General features: G+C 56.9%; 1 protein-coding gene across 1 annotated transcript; it reads right to left on the bottom strand.

Annotated features, from left to right (window-relative positions):
- Nucleotides 1-195: 195 nt before the first annotated feature.
- Nucleotides 196-16,706, bottom strand: PDK2 (pyruvate dehydrogenase kinase 2). The gene is made up of 11 exons (XM_080680321.1): nt 16,389-16,706; nt 14,359-14,500; nt 6,603-6,674; nt 6,031-6,215; nt 5,653-5,742; nt 5,368-5,445; nt 3,070-3,146; nt 2,882-2,980; nt 2,603-2,710; nt 1,871-1,984; nt 196-1,307 (listed from the first exon to the last, which is right to left on the bottom strand). The coding sequence occupies exons 1-11, from the start codon at nt 16,504-16,506 to the stop codon at nt 1,167-1,169; spliced, it is 1,224 nt and encodes a 407-aa protein (XP_080536447.1). The 5' UTR covers nt 16,507-16,706; the 3' UTR covers nt 196-1,166.

Below are 16,706 nucleotides of genomic sequence, written 5' to 3'. Positions count from 1 at the left end.
TCTTCCCGGTTGGGGGCTGGCCTGGGTCAGGGGCTGTGCTGTGCCTGCTCTGTCCTTGTGGTACACACAGAGTCATGCCCCCAGCTGTCCGGCCATCCCGAGCGCGTCATATGCTGGTCACGGGGGCTGCCGTCTGCACGCACTTGTCTTTTGTCCTGTGGTTCTCCCTCCCCGCAGGAAAGCAGCCGGGCCGGATTCTCATTGCATCTCTTTACTGTGGATGTCCCTGCCACCATCACAGCCACTGGGAAGAGCACACACTTGAACCCCCGTGTGCTAAGGGGAAGGGTGGGGACAGGCAAGGCTATCAAACTAGCTATGTACACGGAGTATCAGGGAGAAAGCCACCCAGGCACGCACATGTCGGCACCGTGGGAGCTGGGGTGGAGCTCAGGTGGAGGGTGTGGGTGAGGTGGGCAGGTGGGAGTGTGCATGTTAGGACGTGCGGGGAAGGGCTTGGGAGGCGGCAGAAACGCTGCTGGGGCCCCCCGCGGGGCAGCCGGGGAAGGGCTTGGGAGGCGGCAGAAACGCTGCTGGGGCCCCCCGCGGGGCAGCCGGCTGGGCGTGTGCCTCAGGGTCCTCCCAGGTTCCTCCACTTTAGGGGTGAGGTCCTGGCAAGAACTCCCTCCCTCCTAACCTTGACCTGAAGCTCAGAGTGGAGGGTGAGGCTGCCAGACCAGGTCCCCACCCAGGGGCCCAAGGTGCAACCCCTTTCCCCACCCACCACCCAGATCTGGGGGGTCCTTTCCTACTGCTGACACAGACCAGGGTGGGGTGCCTGGGCAGACTAAGGGGAAAACGCAAGCAGGGGCATCTGTTTAAAAGGCCAGGCTGTGGAGGGCAGTGAGGGGGACCCTGGCAGAAAAATGGCAGCTCTGGTATCAGGACTGCCATGGGGACACCCCAGCAGGTGGAGACATCCCCCAATCCTCAGGGATCTCCCACAGAGATTGAACACTGGGGAGACCACCTAAGAATCTCCGGACAGACAGATTGGCACTTAGGGGTCACCACAGACTGGTCACCACAGTGACTTCCATAGAGATAGGAGCTGGTCATTGGGGAGTCTCCCCACCTGGGGGCAGGGCACAGGGAGGGCAGCCATGGTGGCCGGTCCCAGAGGCAGCAAGCGGTCCATCCTCTCCGGTGCAGAGGTGCCCTGGCCCCTAAGTGACACGGTACGTGGACGTGTTCTTGGGCTCCGTGCTGGGGACACACCAGTCGCCGGCCTCCTGGATGGTCTGGTAGTGGCGCCAGGCTGACTTGTTGTAGACGGGCAGGCGCTCCACCGAGTCCGTGGACAGGGCCTGGGGAGCATCAGGCTCAGCCTCTCCCACTGCCCCGCGCCTTGCCCACTGCCCAGCAGTCCACCCTGGCCCCAGAGTGGGCTGTGCTGGCCACTGACTGGGGCCCTTATGTCAGCCCCACCAAGTGCCAGACACGCTGAGACAACCAAGCCTGGCCCAGGGAGGCCCTCACAGGGTCTGTCCCTCTGTGTCTTGCTCCTGCCCATTCAAGGAGGGGGCTCAGCGGGTCTGGGAGGGAGGCTGGGCAGAGTGTTCTTAAAGAAGGTCAGCAGCTCTGGGCCTCCCTGTCCTCCTGAGCTGAATGACAAATTCTCTGTGGTCCCCCACCTTCCGTCTGGGTCTAACAAGTCAAGTGTCCCCAGAGCAGGGGTCTCAGTCACGGACCATGGACTCCCTGAAACTGCCTGCCACGTTGCGAGCGTCTGGGGCTTGGGGACCTGTAGCTGTGCTCTGATTCTGTCCGGAACTGGGAAAGGACTGGAGGGATGGGAAAGGAATCTAACAGCAGGCGGATCCTGCCAGACCCCGCCCACCAGCAGGGCTCTCCAGGCAGGGACCCTCACCTTCAGATAGATGACGGCGTCGGTCCCAAAGCCCTCCATGGAGAAGAGCTGCAGGTCCCCCTGGAAGTACTTGGCATAGAGGCGGGAAATGGGGAGCCCGTACCCGAAGCCAGCCTGCAAGGGGACAGGAAGGGAGTGTGAGGAGGAGGCTGGCGCTGCAGCAACAGATCTACAGAATGAGGGGTGCTGAGCTGGGGTCATGCAAGGGGTCCCCAGAATTCAGATGGGAGGAGACACAAGAAACAGGAGGTTCTGGGGCAACACGGGAGCAATGGGGTGACGAAGGTCAGTCTGGGGGAGGGAGGAAAGCTGAGGAGGCATGTGGGTGTGGGGGGGCGTTAGCAGGGCAAGGAGAGGAGCTAGGTCCTGGCAGCCAGGGGATCTGGACAGGTCATGGGGCTCCTCTGAGTCTCAGTTTCCCAAACCCAGCTCTGCCTACTCTCCTGGGAAGGGACAGGGAGGTGCTGAGTTGAACAAATGGTTAGTAACATTATGGGGAGATAAGGTGACAGACAGACCCCCACAGATAGGTAGGGAGGGGCAGGCTGGGCAGAGACAGGGAGGCCCAGCCTCAGGAGAGGTGACTGACATCACACACAGCCATATGAGAATGGGGAGACCCTGAGAGATAAGGAAGCAAGAGAGAGGGAGGGGTGACAATTTGAGAAGAGATGAAGAGACAGACAGGATCCTTTAGGAGGCAGGAGGGGAGCTGGAACGAAGCCTTCTCACCAATGGGGTGCCCCCCGTGCCAGGCTGGGGGGTGGGTGCTGTGGAGTACATGTAGCTGAAGAGTTGTTCAATCTTCCTCAAGGGGACACCCCCACCTCGGTCACTCATCTAGGGGAGATGAGACATGTCAGGGGCTCTCCAGCCTGTTTTCCACACATCCCCACCCCTGACCCCCTCGATCTTCTCCTGGGTTTCCTTACCCTCAGGGTCTTCCCAAGCCCACCTCCTGGCAGAAGGAGAGTGCCTCCCCACTTCCCCCCAAAATCAAGGGTTACATACTTTGATGGACAGATCTTCCTCTCCCAAGGCCACCATGACCTTGACAGGAGGGAGAACGAGACTGGATTCATGGCTTTCCACGGTCGCTCGCATGGCATTCTGTGGAGGGAAAGAGGTAAGGATGAGCGAGAGAAGCCGAGCCCTAGCCGCCCCCAACCCCACAAAGTAGCATCCCCCAGCCTCCTCACCTTGAAGAGTTCAAAGAGCATGTGGTAGAGATGGGAGGGGACATAAACCATGTGAATTGGCTGTTTGGAGTTGGATGCTGCAGGGAAGTCAAGACCAATGAGTAGGAAGTTCATTCACCCAGCATCTAGCACCCAGCACTCAACGCACCATCCATTAACTATCCATCTGCTGCTCAGTTCACCGAGCATTCACTCATCCATCTATCCATTCAGTGTCCATTCAACCATCTATCCATATAGTATCCATCCATTACACAATATCCATCTGTGTGTCCATCCATCCATCCATCCATCCTGTCCATTCAATATCCACTAATTCCTCTATCTACCCATCCACTGTCCATTCAGCCATCCAACGATCCTTCAGTCTATGCATCTGTTCGAACATCTATCCTTTCCATCTATCTATTCGTTCATAGAGTATATCTCCATCCTTCCATTCATCCACTGTTTAGGTATCTATTCATCATTTAAGTATCAAATAGGATCTATCTATCCTGTATCCAGCCTCCTAGCATTCACCTGGACACCAGAACCCCCTGCTTTCACCCTGGGGGGAGAGGGCAGGGTACTGCCCAGGTGATGCTGACATCAGTCCCGTTTCCCAAGAATCACTCTAGCCTGGAGTTTCTTGGTGTTAGGGACTAAGTGTTTCCCCCTAGTGTCTGGCACAGAGATTTGTGGGTAGCAGGAGCTCAATAAATGTGCAATGGGCCAATGAATGAAAGACTCTCAGGCCCTGTGCTGGGCAGTGGGGACATAAAGAAAAATAAAATCCAGCCCTACCCTCTTAGAAATGCAAGTCTAGACAGAGAAACACACAATTGACTTTCACATCAGGTGTTGTACCCAGAGCTGTAAGCCAAGCCCTGGGCTGGACCCTGGGGATACCAAAGTGAAGTGGCCTGCCCCTGCCCTTAGGTCGTGGTCCCCAAGTAATTCACACAGTGCAATACAGAGGTACACCAGGTTCACGCTAGTGCCTAACTGTCTTCTCTGGGAGGTCTGGGAAGGCTTTTCAGAGGAGCTGGACTTGAACTTGGCCTCAGCGAACACTAGGATATAGACAGGGTGACTTTGAGGTACAGGACATGAAACACCTCAGATTTCTGGCGCACAGGCAAGGCATGGCTGAGGGGCAGTTGGGGGAGGGGTAGAGGTAGCTTTCAGGTCCCTGATCCTCCTCTCCCCTGTACTCCCTGGCTCTCAATAAGTCCTGACACCACTATCTCCAAGATACTTATCAAATCCACCCCCTACTTCTCACCTCTGATGCCTTTCCCTCCCCTCGCCTGGATTCCAGCAGCGACCTCTTAGCTGCTTTTCCCGTGTCCTCTCTGCCTCCTCCAACCTCTAAGTATCTTAGCATGTAAGCCGTCAGATCCTGTCATCACCGGTGCTGCAAACCCTCCAATGGCTCCTGCTGAACTCAAAATCCCAGCTCCTGTCCGTGGCCCACGGGCCCTGAATGTCCCAGCCTCTCTCTCCAGCCCATCACCCCTGCGATCTCCAAGCCCCACCATACTGCTCCTTCTGGCCCTTGACTACCCTGTCCCAAGTAGGACCCTGCCACTGTCCTCTGGAGCCATTCTTCCCTTCCGCATTCACTAATAGATACCCCTCCCCCAGTGTTTTAACTGGCTCAATGGCTACCCAGCTAGAGAGGAAATTCTGTCTCCCTTGCGACTGGGTAGCCAGGTCACTTAGGGAAGTGATGTGTTTGGGCCCTGCCTCCCCCGTCCCCTTCTCCAGGCTGGAGAGAGGGAAACCTCTTCCATAATTAAGTCCGTTATTTGGATTCTGGGAAGGCAGCCAGACTAACTAATGGCCCATCTAATCCACCATTCTGCCCCATCACTGTCACGTGATCCCATTGTGTTTCCTGCCCGTCCCTTCGCATGATATGAAAGTATCTTGTATACTGTTTGTTCATTGGACAAAGGCTTCATTCCTCAACCTCCCTGCACCAAGAACGCAGCTCCATAAGAAGAGGGACCTTGCCTGTTACGTTTATTGCTGGATAAACACAGGTTTACATTGTTCATATGGAAAAAGGCATGCAGTTATGATTATGACAATAGCTTTATTGATTCAAATTAACGTCACAATGCAACTGTAAACCTCTGTATTTACCAAATAAATACTACTACTACTAAAAAAATAGCTCTGCTTCTCCCCTATCCAGATTACAGTTCATTTCCTAACTCCCACGTCCTCAGCCCTTGGAGAGACACACACACACACACACACACACACACACACACACACACTCACACACACGCAGCCTTGCTCACTCACCGTTGATCTCCTGGATCTCCAGATCAGGTGATGCCATGTAATACTTGTCACACAGGAGCTTGGCCATGTCATAGGCATCTGACAGAAGAGAGAGGTCATCCAAAGAATTGGGGGAGGGGGCTCACCCAGCAGGCAGTCCTCTTGGCACCAACACTGGGCATCCCCAACATTAAACTGATGGGGCTGTGGCCCCGACCCACTGGGGAATGGGTCACCTTCTGGCCAGGGAAGCTTGGCAGGGTCACTGGGCTCCTCTGTGGACCAGGCGCAGTGGGGAAGGCTCACCTTTCACCACCTCAGAGATGCAACAGTTGGGGTCAATGCTGCCAATGTGTTTGGGGTGGGCTGGGTTGGTGCTGCCGTCAAAGATCAGGGCTGCAGGGGAAGGAGGGTGCTCTGTTGGGGCTGCGGAGCCCGTCCGGCTCTCCCTCTTCCCCAGGGTTCTCCACTCTCTACCTCTATTCCTAATGCCTCTGACCCTAAAGCTGCCCCCGCCCCACCCTCCTGCCCTCTCTCCTCTGACCCTGACCCCTCCAATGAGAGTTTTACGAATAACACACTGGACATTCTTTAAAGGGGTGACCTGATTCCATAAACAGTTAAAACGATGGGTCTCACGCTGCCATGGCCGCCCCCCCCCCCCGGCCCCCACCCCAGGCTCACTGTGCTGGTTGATGAGCATGCGGATGGAGATGCGGCTGAGGTAGAAGCGGTCCAGGAAGTACTGGATGTTCTGGTTGGACACGGGGTCGTCACCATAGGCGTCCTTGTACTCGAGCACGCCCTGTGCCATGGTGGGCACCACGTCGTTGTGGCGGTTCCGGATGGTAACCAGGGCCTCAGTGAACCTGCGGGGGAGGGCAGATGTTGGCCCCCACCCAGGCCCAGCCTAGGGACACCCTCAGACTCTCCTCTGCTTCTGGCCTCCTCGCCACAGTCACCCACTCAACCCTTCTCAACCCGAAGATCACACAGCACCCACCCCATTCCTCCCGAAGCCCTCACTGACCTTCCCACTGCCTGCCTGACAGCCTGGGACCTCCCCAGGGGCAGGGCCTGGATCCCCCATCAGACTCAGGGCACCCGAGGACAGGAGCTGTCTCCCCCGTCAGACTGGATATCCTGAGGGCAGGGTCATTTCTTCCATCCTGCCCGCACTTCTGCCCCTGGGACTAAGACCATAGATGCCACTCGCCTACACCTGCCCTCCTGCCCCCAACAGGGCCCTCACTCACTGGCTCAGGGTGCGCTGGTCCTCTGGGTCCTTGTCCAGGAACACCATGATGTCCAGGAGGCTCTGGACATACCTGTGGGCAGGGGGCAGGGGGAGACTTCGCCTCAGCTCTGGGCAGGCCCCCTCCCCACCCGACTCAGCTGCCCTCACCCTGGCTTTGTCCCTCCTGTGGGCACCGCATGGAGCTGCGCTGGCGGACAAGCTGCATCACAAACCCTCTCCCTCCATGTGCAGGAGTCTCCCTGACAACACAGTCAGTTATGCAAGAAAACCTCCAACGTGTTGGTCCCCCTTCGAGCACCTTTGCTTTGGGATCCTAGAAAAGGAGTCTTGAAGGGCCTTGCAGAGCATCCATCCAAAGGGTCTCAAGGGTTAGGAGACCGAGGCCCAGGCGGGGCACGGGACACAAGGGCTGGCAGTGAGGGAAGGCTGGGGCAAGTCACCCTACCTCCCTGAGCCCCGTCATGGACACAGATCTTACTGTCTACCCACAGGGTGTTGCAGCCATGGGCTCCCCCAGAGAGGGGGCTCCGTGAGGAGGAGGACAGACCATACCCCGACTCCGGGCTTGGTGGGCTTGGGCTGGGCACCGGGAGCCGTGCAACCTGCCAGGGAACTGGATTAAGTGGGAGCTGGGAAGAACTGGGGGTGGGGTGGGCAGGCCCAGCTCTGACAAGCCTGGGAGCTCAGGCCCTTCCGCAGGGCCCAGCAGGAATGGTGCCTCCATCTGTAGGCCTGGTCAGGAGGCCAATGTCCCGAGGCTCTAGAAAGAGCTGGTAACCAAAGGGAGCGCTGGGAAGCCCTAACTCAGGGACAGCAGGAGGCTAGCTTTTGCAAGGGAGTCAGGCCTACCTATGGCAACAGGTGGTACCAATCTGGAGCCACTGTTCCCTGCTCCCCTGAGCCAGGACACCCACAGTTTCCCTGCTAACATGCTCCTATTGCAGCTTGCTCTACTGGGGGAGGCCAGAGAGCTGAGCCTCTCTCTGGCAGAAACACTTCCAGCCAATAGGAAGGAGGGCTACCCATAGCCCTGAGCAGGGAGGACCCCTGGGGCCTACCAGCCTCTCAGAAAAGGCTCCTCCCTCTCTTGCTTAACACAGGAGAGAAGCCCTGGCCGGCTTGGCTCAGTGGATAGAGCATCAGCCTGCAGACTGAAGGGTCCCGTGTTCAATTCTGGCAAGGGCACATGCCTGGGTTGCTGGCTCAATTCCCAGTAGAGGGCGTGCAGGAGGCAGCCAATCAATGATTCTCTCTCATCATTGATGTTTCTATCTCTCTCTCTCCCTCTCCCTTCCTCTCTGAAATCAATGAAAATATATGTTTTTAAAAAAAAGACAGGAGAGAAGGAGAGAGAGCTGGTTTTGGAGCTGGCTCTGCAGGGTCCCAGTCCTGGCCTTCCCACCTTGGGCTGTGTGGCCCTGGGGACGTCTCGGAGCCTCGCTGGGCTTGGGTTTCCTCACCAGAAGAGGGGGTTTTGTACTAACTGGTAGTACAGCAAAGGGATTCAATGTGATAATTAGCTCAGTGCCCAGTACATAGTGGGCGCTCTCTACATGTTTGCTCTCACTACGACTGGTGGGTCAAACCCTGTCAGCAGCTGAGTGGATCCTTTGAGTCTCCAGGTGGCACGTGACACCCTCCTCCTGGGCACAGGCTCTGAACCACACCGTGCTTTCACCCATCATGCTCTGGGCAGCCAGCGCTGTCAGGAACCGGGCTGTCCTAGCCTGGTGTGCCCCGTGCTCCTCCTGCGGCAGCACAGAAAGCAGAAGATGGGGTGGGGGGGCGGCCCAGAGAGAAGAGACCCGCTTCCCCTCAGCACCCCGCCCCATCCCTGCAGCCCCAGCAGGCAGAGTGGCACTCCTAAGGCCTCACCCCGTCTCCCTGGAGAATACCAACAGCCGACGCTGACCTGTGCTCAGAGCCTACTCGGGGCCACTCACCTCCAAGTAACCTTGGTGAGCATACAGTACAGTACGCCCTCACTTAACGCTGTCATATGTTCTGTCACTCTAAGCAAAGCAGGTATAGCAAAACCAGTTCTACCAGAGGCTAAGCGATAGAAACAAGAGTTAAATTCCTACAGCATCTCATTGATGTTAGGACGAAATGACGTAGAATGACGCCATGGTTTCCGAGGACCTGCAGTACGCCCCCCTTTTTGCAGACAAGGAACCAGCTCAGAGGGGGCAGGTGATAGGCCCCGGCCTCACAGGAAGCAGGTGCGCTGGACTTCAAACCCACGTCTGTCTGATGTCAAGTCTACACCACACGGCCAACTGCTCCCCTTGTGCACTGGTCCTAACAGTGATGCCGATGTCGGTGGTCATGGCAGGCAGCACTTCCCGGGCAACGGCCTTGTGCCAGGGCTCTGCTCCATGCTTCCCTGCTTCGCCCCGCAACCTCCACCATCACCCCATAAGGTAGTTGCTACTGCTGGCTACTGCCCCATTTTATAGATGAGGAAGTTAACCTGCGAAGTGAGGTTTCTCTCTCGCAGGCCTGTGTGACTCCAATTCCTTGTTCCCTAATCATGCTCCGCATTAAGCTTTGTGTTCACATGATTCTTGGATGGAGAGGGGGTTGGAGAGAGGACCTGCAAGTGTGCAATGCTGGGGACAGGTAGAGAGAGGAAGGGGAGCAGGCCAGCTGGAGAGTGGGGGCCCTGGAACCCCTTCCCAAGACCCAGAGGGCAGGCAGAGAGGGAGGAGTGGGAGCTAGGAGGCCCTGGCCAGCTGGGTGGTACTTGGCCAGGGGCAGGGAGGCCAGAGTCCCAGTGCCCAGGGGTAGGGTAAGTGCTCTAGCTGCAAGCACTGCCCCTCGTGGCTGCCTACTGAACCGTAGAGGGCAGAAAGGGGCCTGGCCACATGGGCAATGAAGTGCACAAAGGGCACCAGAACAGACTGGCAGCGGGCAGGGCCAGGATGGGGAGAGCTGCCAGCCCCAGGCCTCAGTCTCCTGGACTGTGAAGCAGGGTTCGGACTCCCTGCCTGCCTCCCTCACGGGGCCACTCCTGCAGGGGAGTAGTTCTGAGTGTACTCTTGGACGGGAGAGCCGAGGATGAGAAGGATTTTCCCAGGGGGCGCCAGTCTTGGCCTGAAGCCCTGCAGGGGCCTAGCACACACAAGGGTAAGGGCCAGATCTTGGTGCTAAGGACAAGACACTGGGGCTGGAATCACGCTGGCTCCTGGGCTGCACAGCCCTCTGAGGGCCCGAGAAAGAACTGGGCTTGGACATGGGAGGCCTGAAAGCAGTGGTGCAACGACAGGTGCGTCCCTTCCGGTTTACACCCTCGGCAGCCAGCGGGGGCCCAGCATATGCCTAGGGAAGGCCGGGCCTGCCAACCTCAGCAGTAAACAAGGCCGCCAAGACTCCCTTAGTGAGATCTGGAGCTCCCCGCTCCTACACACACACACACACACACACACACACACACACACACACACACACGTGTGCGCCCAAACCCTGCCTTTTGAGGCTTTCTATCCAGTTTAGCCTGGACTGGGGAGGAAGAAGGGGTGGAATGCCAGAGAGGAGGAGAGGAGGAGGAGGGAGTGTGGGCATGTGTGTGTGCAGAAATGTTGGAATGAGTGTGCATTGGCGGAGAGGTGCACAGAGCCTTGTATGGAAGCAGGAGGGAGCTGCTGCGTGTGGGAGTATGTGTAAGTCTGTGTGTCCGTGGGTGTGTGCAAGTGTGTGTGTATTGTGCATTAGTGTCCATGCCTCTGGGGACAAGGGTGTGGACAGGCAGTGGGCGTTGGGGAGGGGAGAGGGGGCAGATGTGTCGTGCACCTGGAAGTCACGCTGTGGAAGGATGGGGGATGGGGACCCTGACCAGGCAGACTTGGGTCCCCTGGCTAACTGTGCTCTAAAGAGCCATTCAGGTCCCCATCTGTAAAATGGGGCTCACAGCAGTGGCATGAGAGGAGATGATGCAGGTCGTTAAGTTTCCACTCTGATTACATAAGGAGTAGCTGAGGGAGCCAATGGGAGGGCTTGGCTAAAGCCCCAGCCCTGTGCCTGGCAGAGCAGGCTGTGGATGCTGGGAGCCTGTGATGATGGTGGCTATTCTCTTTAAGGTCCAGGACGTGTTCCTATGATGGTGGGGGTGGGGTCCTCCACGGGTGGGGTTTGGCATCCATACACCCTGCTGACCTGCAAGGGAGGTTCCTAAGAAGGTGCTGACCTGTGATATGGCTTCCTACCCCTCTCCCTGCAAAGACTCTTATTAGTCACTCACTGTCATTGGATTCTGCTCTACTGCTCTCCCGTACCCTCCATTTTCTGGAAGCTCGTCCCCACCGAGTCCGCACCCTCCCTCAGGCTGTCTTTCTCTCCTACACTGAGTGGCCAGATTATTATGATCCCTGAACGCATAATAATCTGGCCACTCAGTGTATGTATGTATGTTATGTGAAACTATATATATTGAAGGCCTGGTGCATGAATTCGTGCATAGGTGGGGTCCGGCCAGCCTGGCCAGGGGTAGGGGACATGGGCGGTTGGCCGGCCTGCCTGCTGGTTGAACTCCTGGTTGAGGGGACAATTTGCATATTAACCTTTTATTATATAGGATATACACTGAGTGGCCAGATTATTATGCGTTCAGAGATCATCATAATCTGGCCACTCAGTGTAGAGGAGTCAAGGTTGCCCTTTCTATGCTCCAGGAACACTAGCCATCAAGCAAGATTCTGTAACGTGAATCCCACTTTCCCACCAACTGTGATGTGGAATGTGACCCCAGGCCACCGCCCAGAACGCAGCCCTCCGCCTTTCCCTTCAAGAATGCAGCCTCCAGCGCACCCAGCCTGGGTGGGAATCCCAGCTCTCCCACTGACTGAGTGATCTTGGGCAAGGTTCCTAATCTCTCTGAACCTCGCTTACTCATCGGTAAGATGGGCACAGTAGCAAGGCCTGCTTCATAAGGCTGTTGTGAAGGTTACGTAGTTAAAACGGGGGGACACTTTGAGCAGTTTCTGATGCACAGCAGGCCGCCCAGGTATGTTTCCTATGTCATCGTCATTATCATCACTACGTTGTCTCAGAGAACTTCTGCCGTAACCTTTGCCTGGAGATGCTGCGGCTCAGAAGCCAGGGGCATCACTTGTGTTTACAGACACCGCCCCCCCCCCCACACTTTCACGTCTAGCAGTGGCACTTGGCCCTAGAAACAGCCTGGATCCCCATTTTACAGATCCTCAAACCAAGGCTCAGAGAGGCCACATGGTTTATACCAAGGATTAAGGTTCCAGCAAGCAGCAAAGCCAAGCCTCCGAGTCAAGCATGCTGATGCCACACCCAGGGCTTTCCACCACCTTCCAGTCACGTCCAAACAGGGCCCCCTATACCAAGTTTGTCCAGTTGAAATAATTTATCAGGTTCATTTAGAACCAGGAATTCTCCTCCTGCTCTCAGTGCTTCCTGCCTAATGCCTCTCCCAGCCGAGTAGAAACTCCATTAGCTATTGCCCATATTGACGATTCACCACCACCACCACCACCACTACCATTAGTATTTGCACAGGACTTTTCCATTTTCCAAAGGGGAGGTTTTGTTCCTTATTCATCAGACTTTGAAGCTAGTGGCCTTCTTGCCATACTCCCTGGAAGGTCATACCCTCCTCACATGCAAACTCTGCCCACCTCTACTGCCCCCATCACCCAAGCTGGCAGGGGGTTCTCCTGGAGGAGGGCTGCACCCTCTCAAGGCAGCCACCTCATCCCTGTCCTGACTGGACAGTCCGTCCTTCCTTCCCTCAGACCTCACTCTCTCTTGCTGCAGCTGATCCCCGTTCTGGCAACAACCTCCGCAGGCTGACTCTCCAGTGTGCCAGGCACTCCAGCAATCCCTTCGCCGGCTCTCCTCGGAGCCGAGTCATCACTGGGACCTGTTCTCTCTTGTCTAACTTCACTCCCTCCTGCTGTCGGTTGACATTACTGACAGAAGAATAAGTCAGGCCAAGTTCCCACATGTGTAACTGATTTCCAGGAAGGGACTTTGTGGGGCCCTGGGGACGTCATGGGCAGCTCAGCAGCTCCCTGTCCCACCCTCCCTGCAATCCCTGGCTCTCCCAGGAACACAGTGTCCAGGGAGGGGCCTGAGAAGCCAAGTCCTAGAGTCAGGGATCAGCTGAGAGGCAGCCAAGTCAATCAGCTAGACAGCCAGAGACGGGGTAGAGAACAGATGGCACCTTCTGTCTCCCCACTATGACCTCCATGCTGCCCCATGGTGGGAAATGCGCATTAGCTCTGAGGTCTTGGACTTGGGAGGGACAGGGCTCAGCAAGGGGTAACCTGGTTGGACTACATGAAAATCATCTCTGTGCCCCCATCCCACCTTCACAGCTTTCACTAACAGCACTATATCCACAAAGTAAGTTCTCGGATGCCCTTGCTGGGCACTTCCCTGCCTCCGTACCTTTGTACTAGCAGCTCCTTTGGCCTGGAATGCTCTTCCCTTCTTTCTAGATCTAGCTCATCGAGGCCCAGTGACACATCGCCTCCTCTATGCATTTCATATCCACTTCAACTTCCCCACAACTTCCTGGTTCAACTAACATTCACTCTGCACAGACCGGGCGCCTGGCTTTGCACACAAAACACTTCCCTTCCGTATCGTATCTCATTTAATTGGAGTAAGTCATGCATATGCAGATCCATGCACAGAAAAATGCTGGAAGGGCGCCAACCAAACCTCACAGAGCCGAGCTGGAGCACTAAGTGTTTAGTTAAGGGGTGGAGGGCAGGGCATTCTCTTCTACCTACTATTTTTGCGTTTTCCAAATGCCAAAGTAAACATGTTACACTTCCTCAATGAGGGTAAAAAGCCCCAACCAGTGTTCCTTTTAAATAGTATCTGTATTCTCACTTTAAATAAAACGAACTCTTCAGCAGCTCACTGTTCCTACCACTATCTATGTAGTGCTTCATTCGACTTCTTTTATGCTGCCTCCCCTCCCGCCCCACCCCTGCCAACATCATGGGCTCCCCTGGTTTGACCTTGGGCTCCAAGTTGGTGTGTTGCTCCTGAATCCAAAAGGAAACCACTGCCTGACCACACCCCCGGCAGCCAGACCCAGCAAGATTTCCGCACCGAAGACCAACCGTGATTAGCCCCTTCTATGCTCAGTTAGAGAGCAAACGTAGTTCTTCTCCACGTGACTGGCGTGGGCTAATAGCATCCAGTTACTTAACCCTGGACAGAGCTCTTGAGTGAATGTCACCGAGAAGGTTCCTTGGTGCTGCTGCTTTGTGCAATAAACTTTTGACCTTTGCCCTCAGAAGCTCCCTGGGTGTAGGTCCTGTGCCTATGTGAGTGTTTTCCAACATCCAAACCAGTGTGACTTGTAGCTCGGACGATAGGACTTGAAGACTTGCTTCTTCCTGTTTCTGTCCCCCACAGTGTTGCCTCCGGTAACTATCAGCGGCAGGAGCTGGGTTTTCAGGGCCAGGGCTGGGGGCGAGTGCTGACATTAGCCTGACGGGGTTATGGCAGTGAAAAGGGTCTCCTAGGTGGATCTGGGCTTTCCGGAGAAAGGAGAGTGGTAAGACACGAGGCTAGGAGCCTGATCTCGGTCCCTGCTCTGGCCTAGCACTTTGCTTGACTTTGAGTAGCTCCCCAGGCTCCTGAAGCCCTGTGCCTCCCCTCTGTCCCTGCCTCCGTCAAGGCTGCTGGGAGCATGGAGACTCCACCTCTGAGCCCAGGGCATCTGGCCATGGAGGGAGGTGTGGGGACCTGGCCAGGGGTCTCACCAGCTCTGTACCAGCTGCACCGAGGGTGTGCCCAGCACCCGGTCAGGAAGCAGGTTGATCTCTTTCATGATGTTAGCCAGGCGCACGGGCAGCTCCTGCCGGAGGAAGGTGAATGAGGTTTTCTCGCAGGCATTACTGGACCCTGGAGGGAGGGAGAGAAAGAGGTGAGCGCACAAAGCTGCAAACCATCGGAGCCACAGGACAGACATCTCAAGGGTCAGGTTGATTCAATCCTTCATTTCCTGAGGATTCAGAGAAGTGACGGGGGCACAGAGCAGGCAGCTCTCCCAATGCCCTGCAGTGTTCTGACCTCCCCACCACCCCGTCTAACCCATTGGGGAGCAGCATCCTCTCCTCATCCCCAGCTGAACCCTGCTTTCCTTCAACAGCAGGGGGCAGATCCATTCCCAGGCCCACTTGGAGCTAGCTGCCTCTGGCCTAACTTACCTCCTGCTTCTCTTTCTTTCCCTCCTACCAGACACTCACTTCCGGCTAACTGATCCAGGTGGGCAGAGCAGCCTGGGAAATCCATCCCTTCCCAGGGCTGGGCCCTGGCGGAGGGGTTATTCCTGGACCACCGCAGCTACAGGTCCCCCAGCATCATCTCTGGCCCAACCCATCATCACCCAACTGGTCTTGAGGACCACTGTAGGGCTGCCCCTGCGTTAATGCCCCCCACCTGTGAGGCAGCTAGGGCCAAAGGATGGTAACCCAAATAACTTGGTCCTTGGCTTCGAAATGAAAAGATGGTGAAGGACTGAATGAGGCCACAGGCTACAGTCAGGAGACCTAGGTTCTAGGCCAGGTTTTGCTCCCAAATCTGTCACTCAGAACATATCCCTATCCTTCTAAAGGCCTCAGTTCCCCCCCCCCCCGCCCCGCCCCACTGTACTACAAGGGGACCAAACGCTACGGTGAGCCCCTCCCAGCTGTGACATTTGTATAACTGGTGTCCATCCAGGCTGGACTGAACTTCTGCTGGGGGTTTCGAGTGGGCACAGGAGGCTTTCCTACATGGGGGCAGCTTAAACGGGGTACAGGGCAGGTGGCCAAGTCCAGGGAAACAGGTGCTCTGTGTCCTGGCTGCCCCCTCCCTGCCTGCTCCCAACAATGACGCAGCTGTAACCTGAGCCAGGCACTGTCTCCTCAACTCCTGAGAGTCCTGGGCACCCCCTCCTCATCCCCTGGTGGCATCATGGAAACAACGTATAGTCAGACAGGGCCCACACAGTGACTCTCAGTCACCAGCTGGCACAGCCTTGCTCCTGCTCCAGAGCCACCCCCAGAACCCTGATGGTGGGTGTTCCTAGCCTAGGAACCCAGGGGCAGCCACGGGTGGGCGCAAACTGCCTGACTCCATCTCGTGGTGCCCTGGGCCCCTGCCCAGCTGGGGACAGGCAGTCAGGCCTAAGGGGATTTGATCTTCAAGTGTCCTTGCCCACAGTGACAGCTGGGGGGCCGGCTCCCTCAGTGAGTGGAGGTATCCTGGTCTGGGCCTCTCCTGTGGGCATCTTCTGAAAGAGCCCCTTCCCCACTGACCCCTCGGTGCCCAGCCCAGGTCTCCTTCCAGATGGCTGCACCTCCCAGTGCTGCCTGGTACTCCCACCAGCAGCCCCCCTATTTCCTCTCTGTCTCCCGCTCTTAGCGTCAACAGGACCTTTTATATAAGCCTGGATACTCCCTATCTCCTTCCTGCCCTAATATCACCAATTCACGCCCCTTATTCTCCAAGACCCCTCACAAAGCCCAGTAAGACACCCCGGACCCCTCCCCCCTATTCAATGTCCCTTACTTCCCATTAATAGTCTAGTCCAGAGACCCTTCAGCCGAGATACCCACAACCCTTTCAGGCCCGGTGGGTCCCTGCCTCCCCGTTAACCCTTTCCTGCCTGCTGCCCTCCAAGCAACCCTTCCCTGTCACTCAGGGCCTCTCTCTTCTGCGTGCACCCTTCTTGGCCAGGACCCCTCCATCCGCTCCACCCAGGCACCCGCGGGGCCTGGCGGCCGGCCGCCCCCGGCCCACTCCGTACCGAAGTCCAGAAACTGCTTCATGGACAGCGGGGACGGGGAGAACTTGCTGAAGTGCTCGATGTACTTGGGCGCCCCTGCCAGGGACGCGTTCTTCAGCAGCGCGCGGAGCCAGCGCATGGTGGCGGGACCGCGGCTCGGCTTCGGGCTCGGGTGGCCGCACGGCGGGCTCTCGCGCTCGGTTCGGCCCGGTTCGGCCCAGCCCGGCCTAGCGGTTCCACCACCTCCTCCCCAGGCCCTGGCCGTCCTCCAAAACCCGGCCAATCGGCTAGAGGCGGCTCCCCGTCGCCGCCAATGGCCGCTCACAAACAACTCCGGGA

This window comes from Plecotus auritus (assembly GCF_963455305.1).
Source record: "Plecotus auritus genome assembly, chromosome: 7".
Taxonomy (NCBI): domain Eukaryota; kingdom Metazoa; phylum Chordata; class Mammalia; order Chiroptera; family Vespertilionidae; genus Plecotus; species Plecotus auritus.
Note: the sequence above shows the minus strand (reverse complement) of the source record. Positions and strands in the feature narration are given on the sequence as shown.

Excerpts from the sequence above, each read along its gene's own strand:
- PDK2 (XM_080680321.1), bottom strand. The coding sequence starts at position 16,506 with ATGCGCTGGCTCCGCGCGCTGCTGAAGAACGCGTCCCTGGCAGGGGCG. Across the intron at positions 6,675-14,358 it reads GTGCAGCTGGTACAGAGCTG|GTATGTCCAGAGCCTCCTGG; the intron begins GTGAGACCCCTG and ends CCCTGCCCACAG. Across the intron at positions 2,981-3,069 it reads TGCTCTTTGAACTCTTCAAG|AATGCCATGCGAGCGACCGT; the intron begins GTGAGGAGGCTG and ends TTCCCTCCACAG.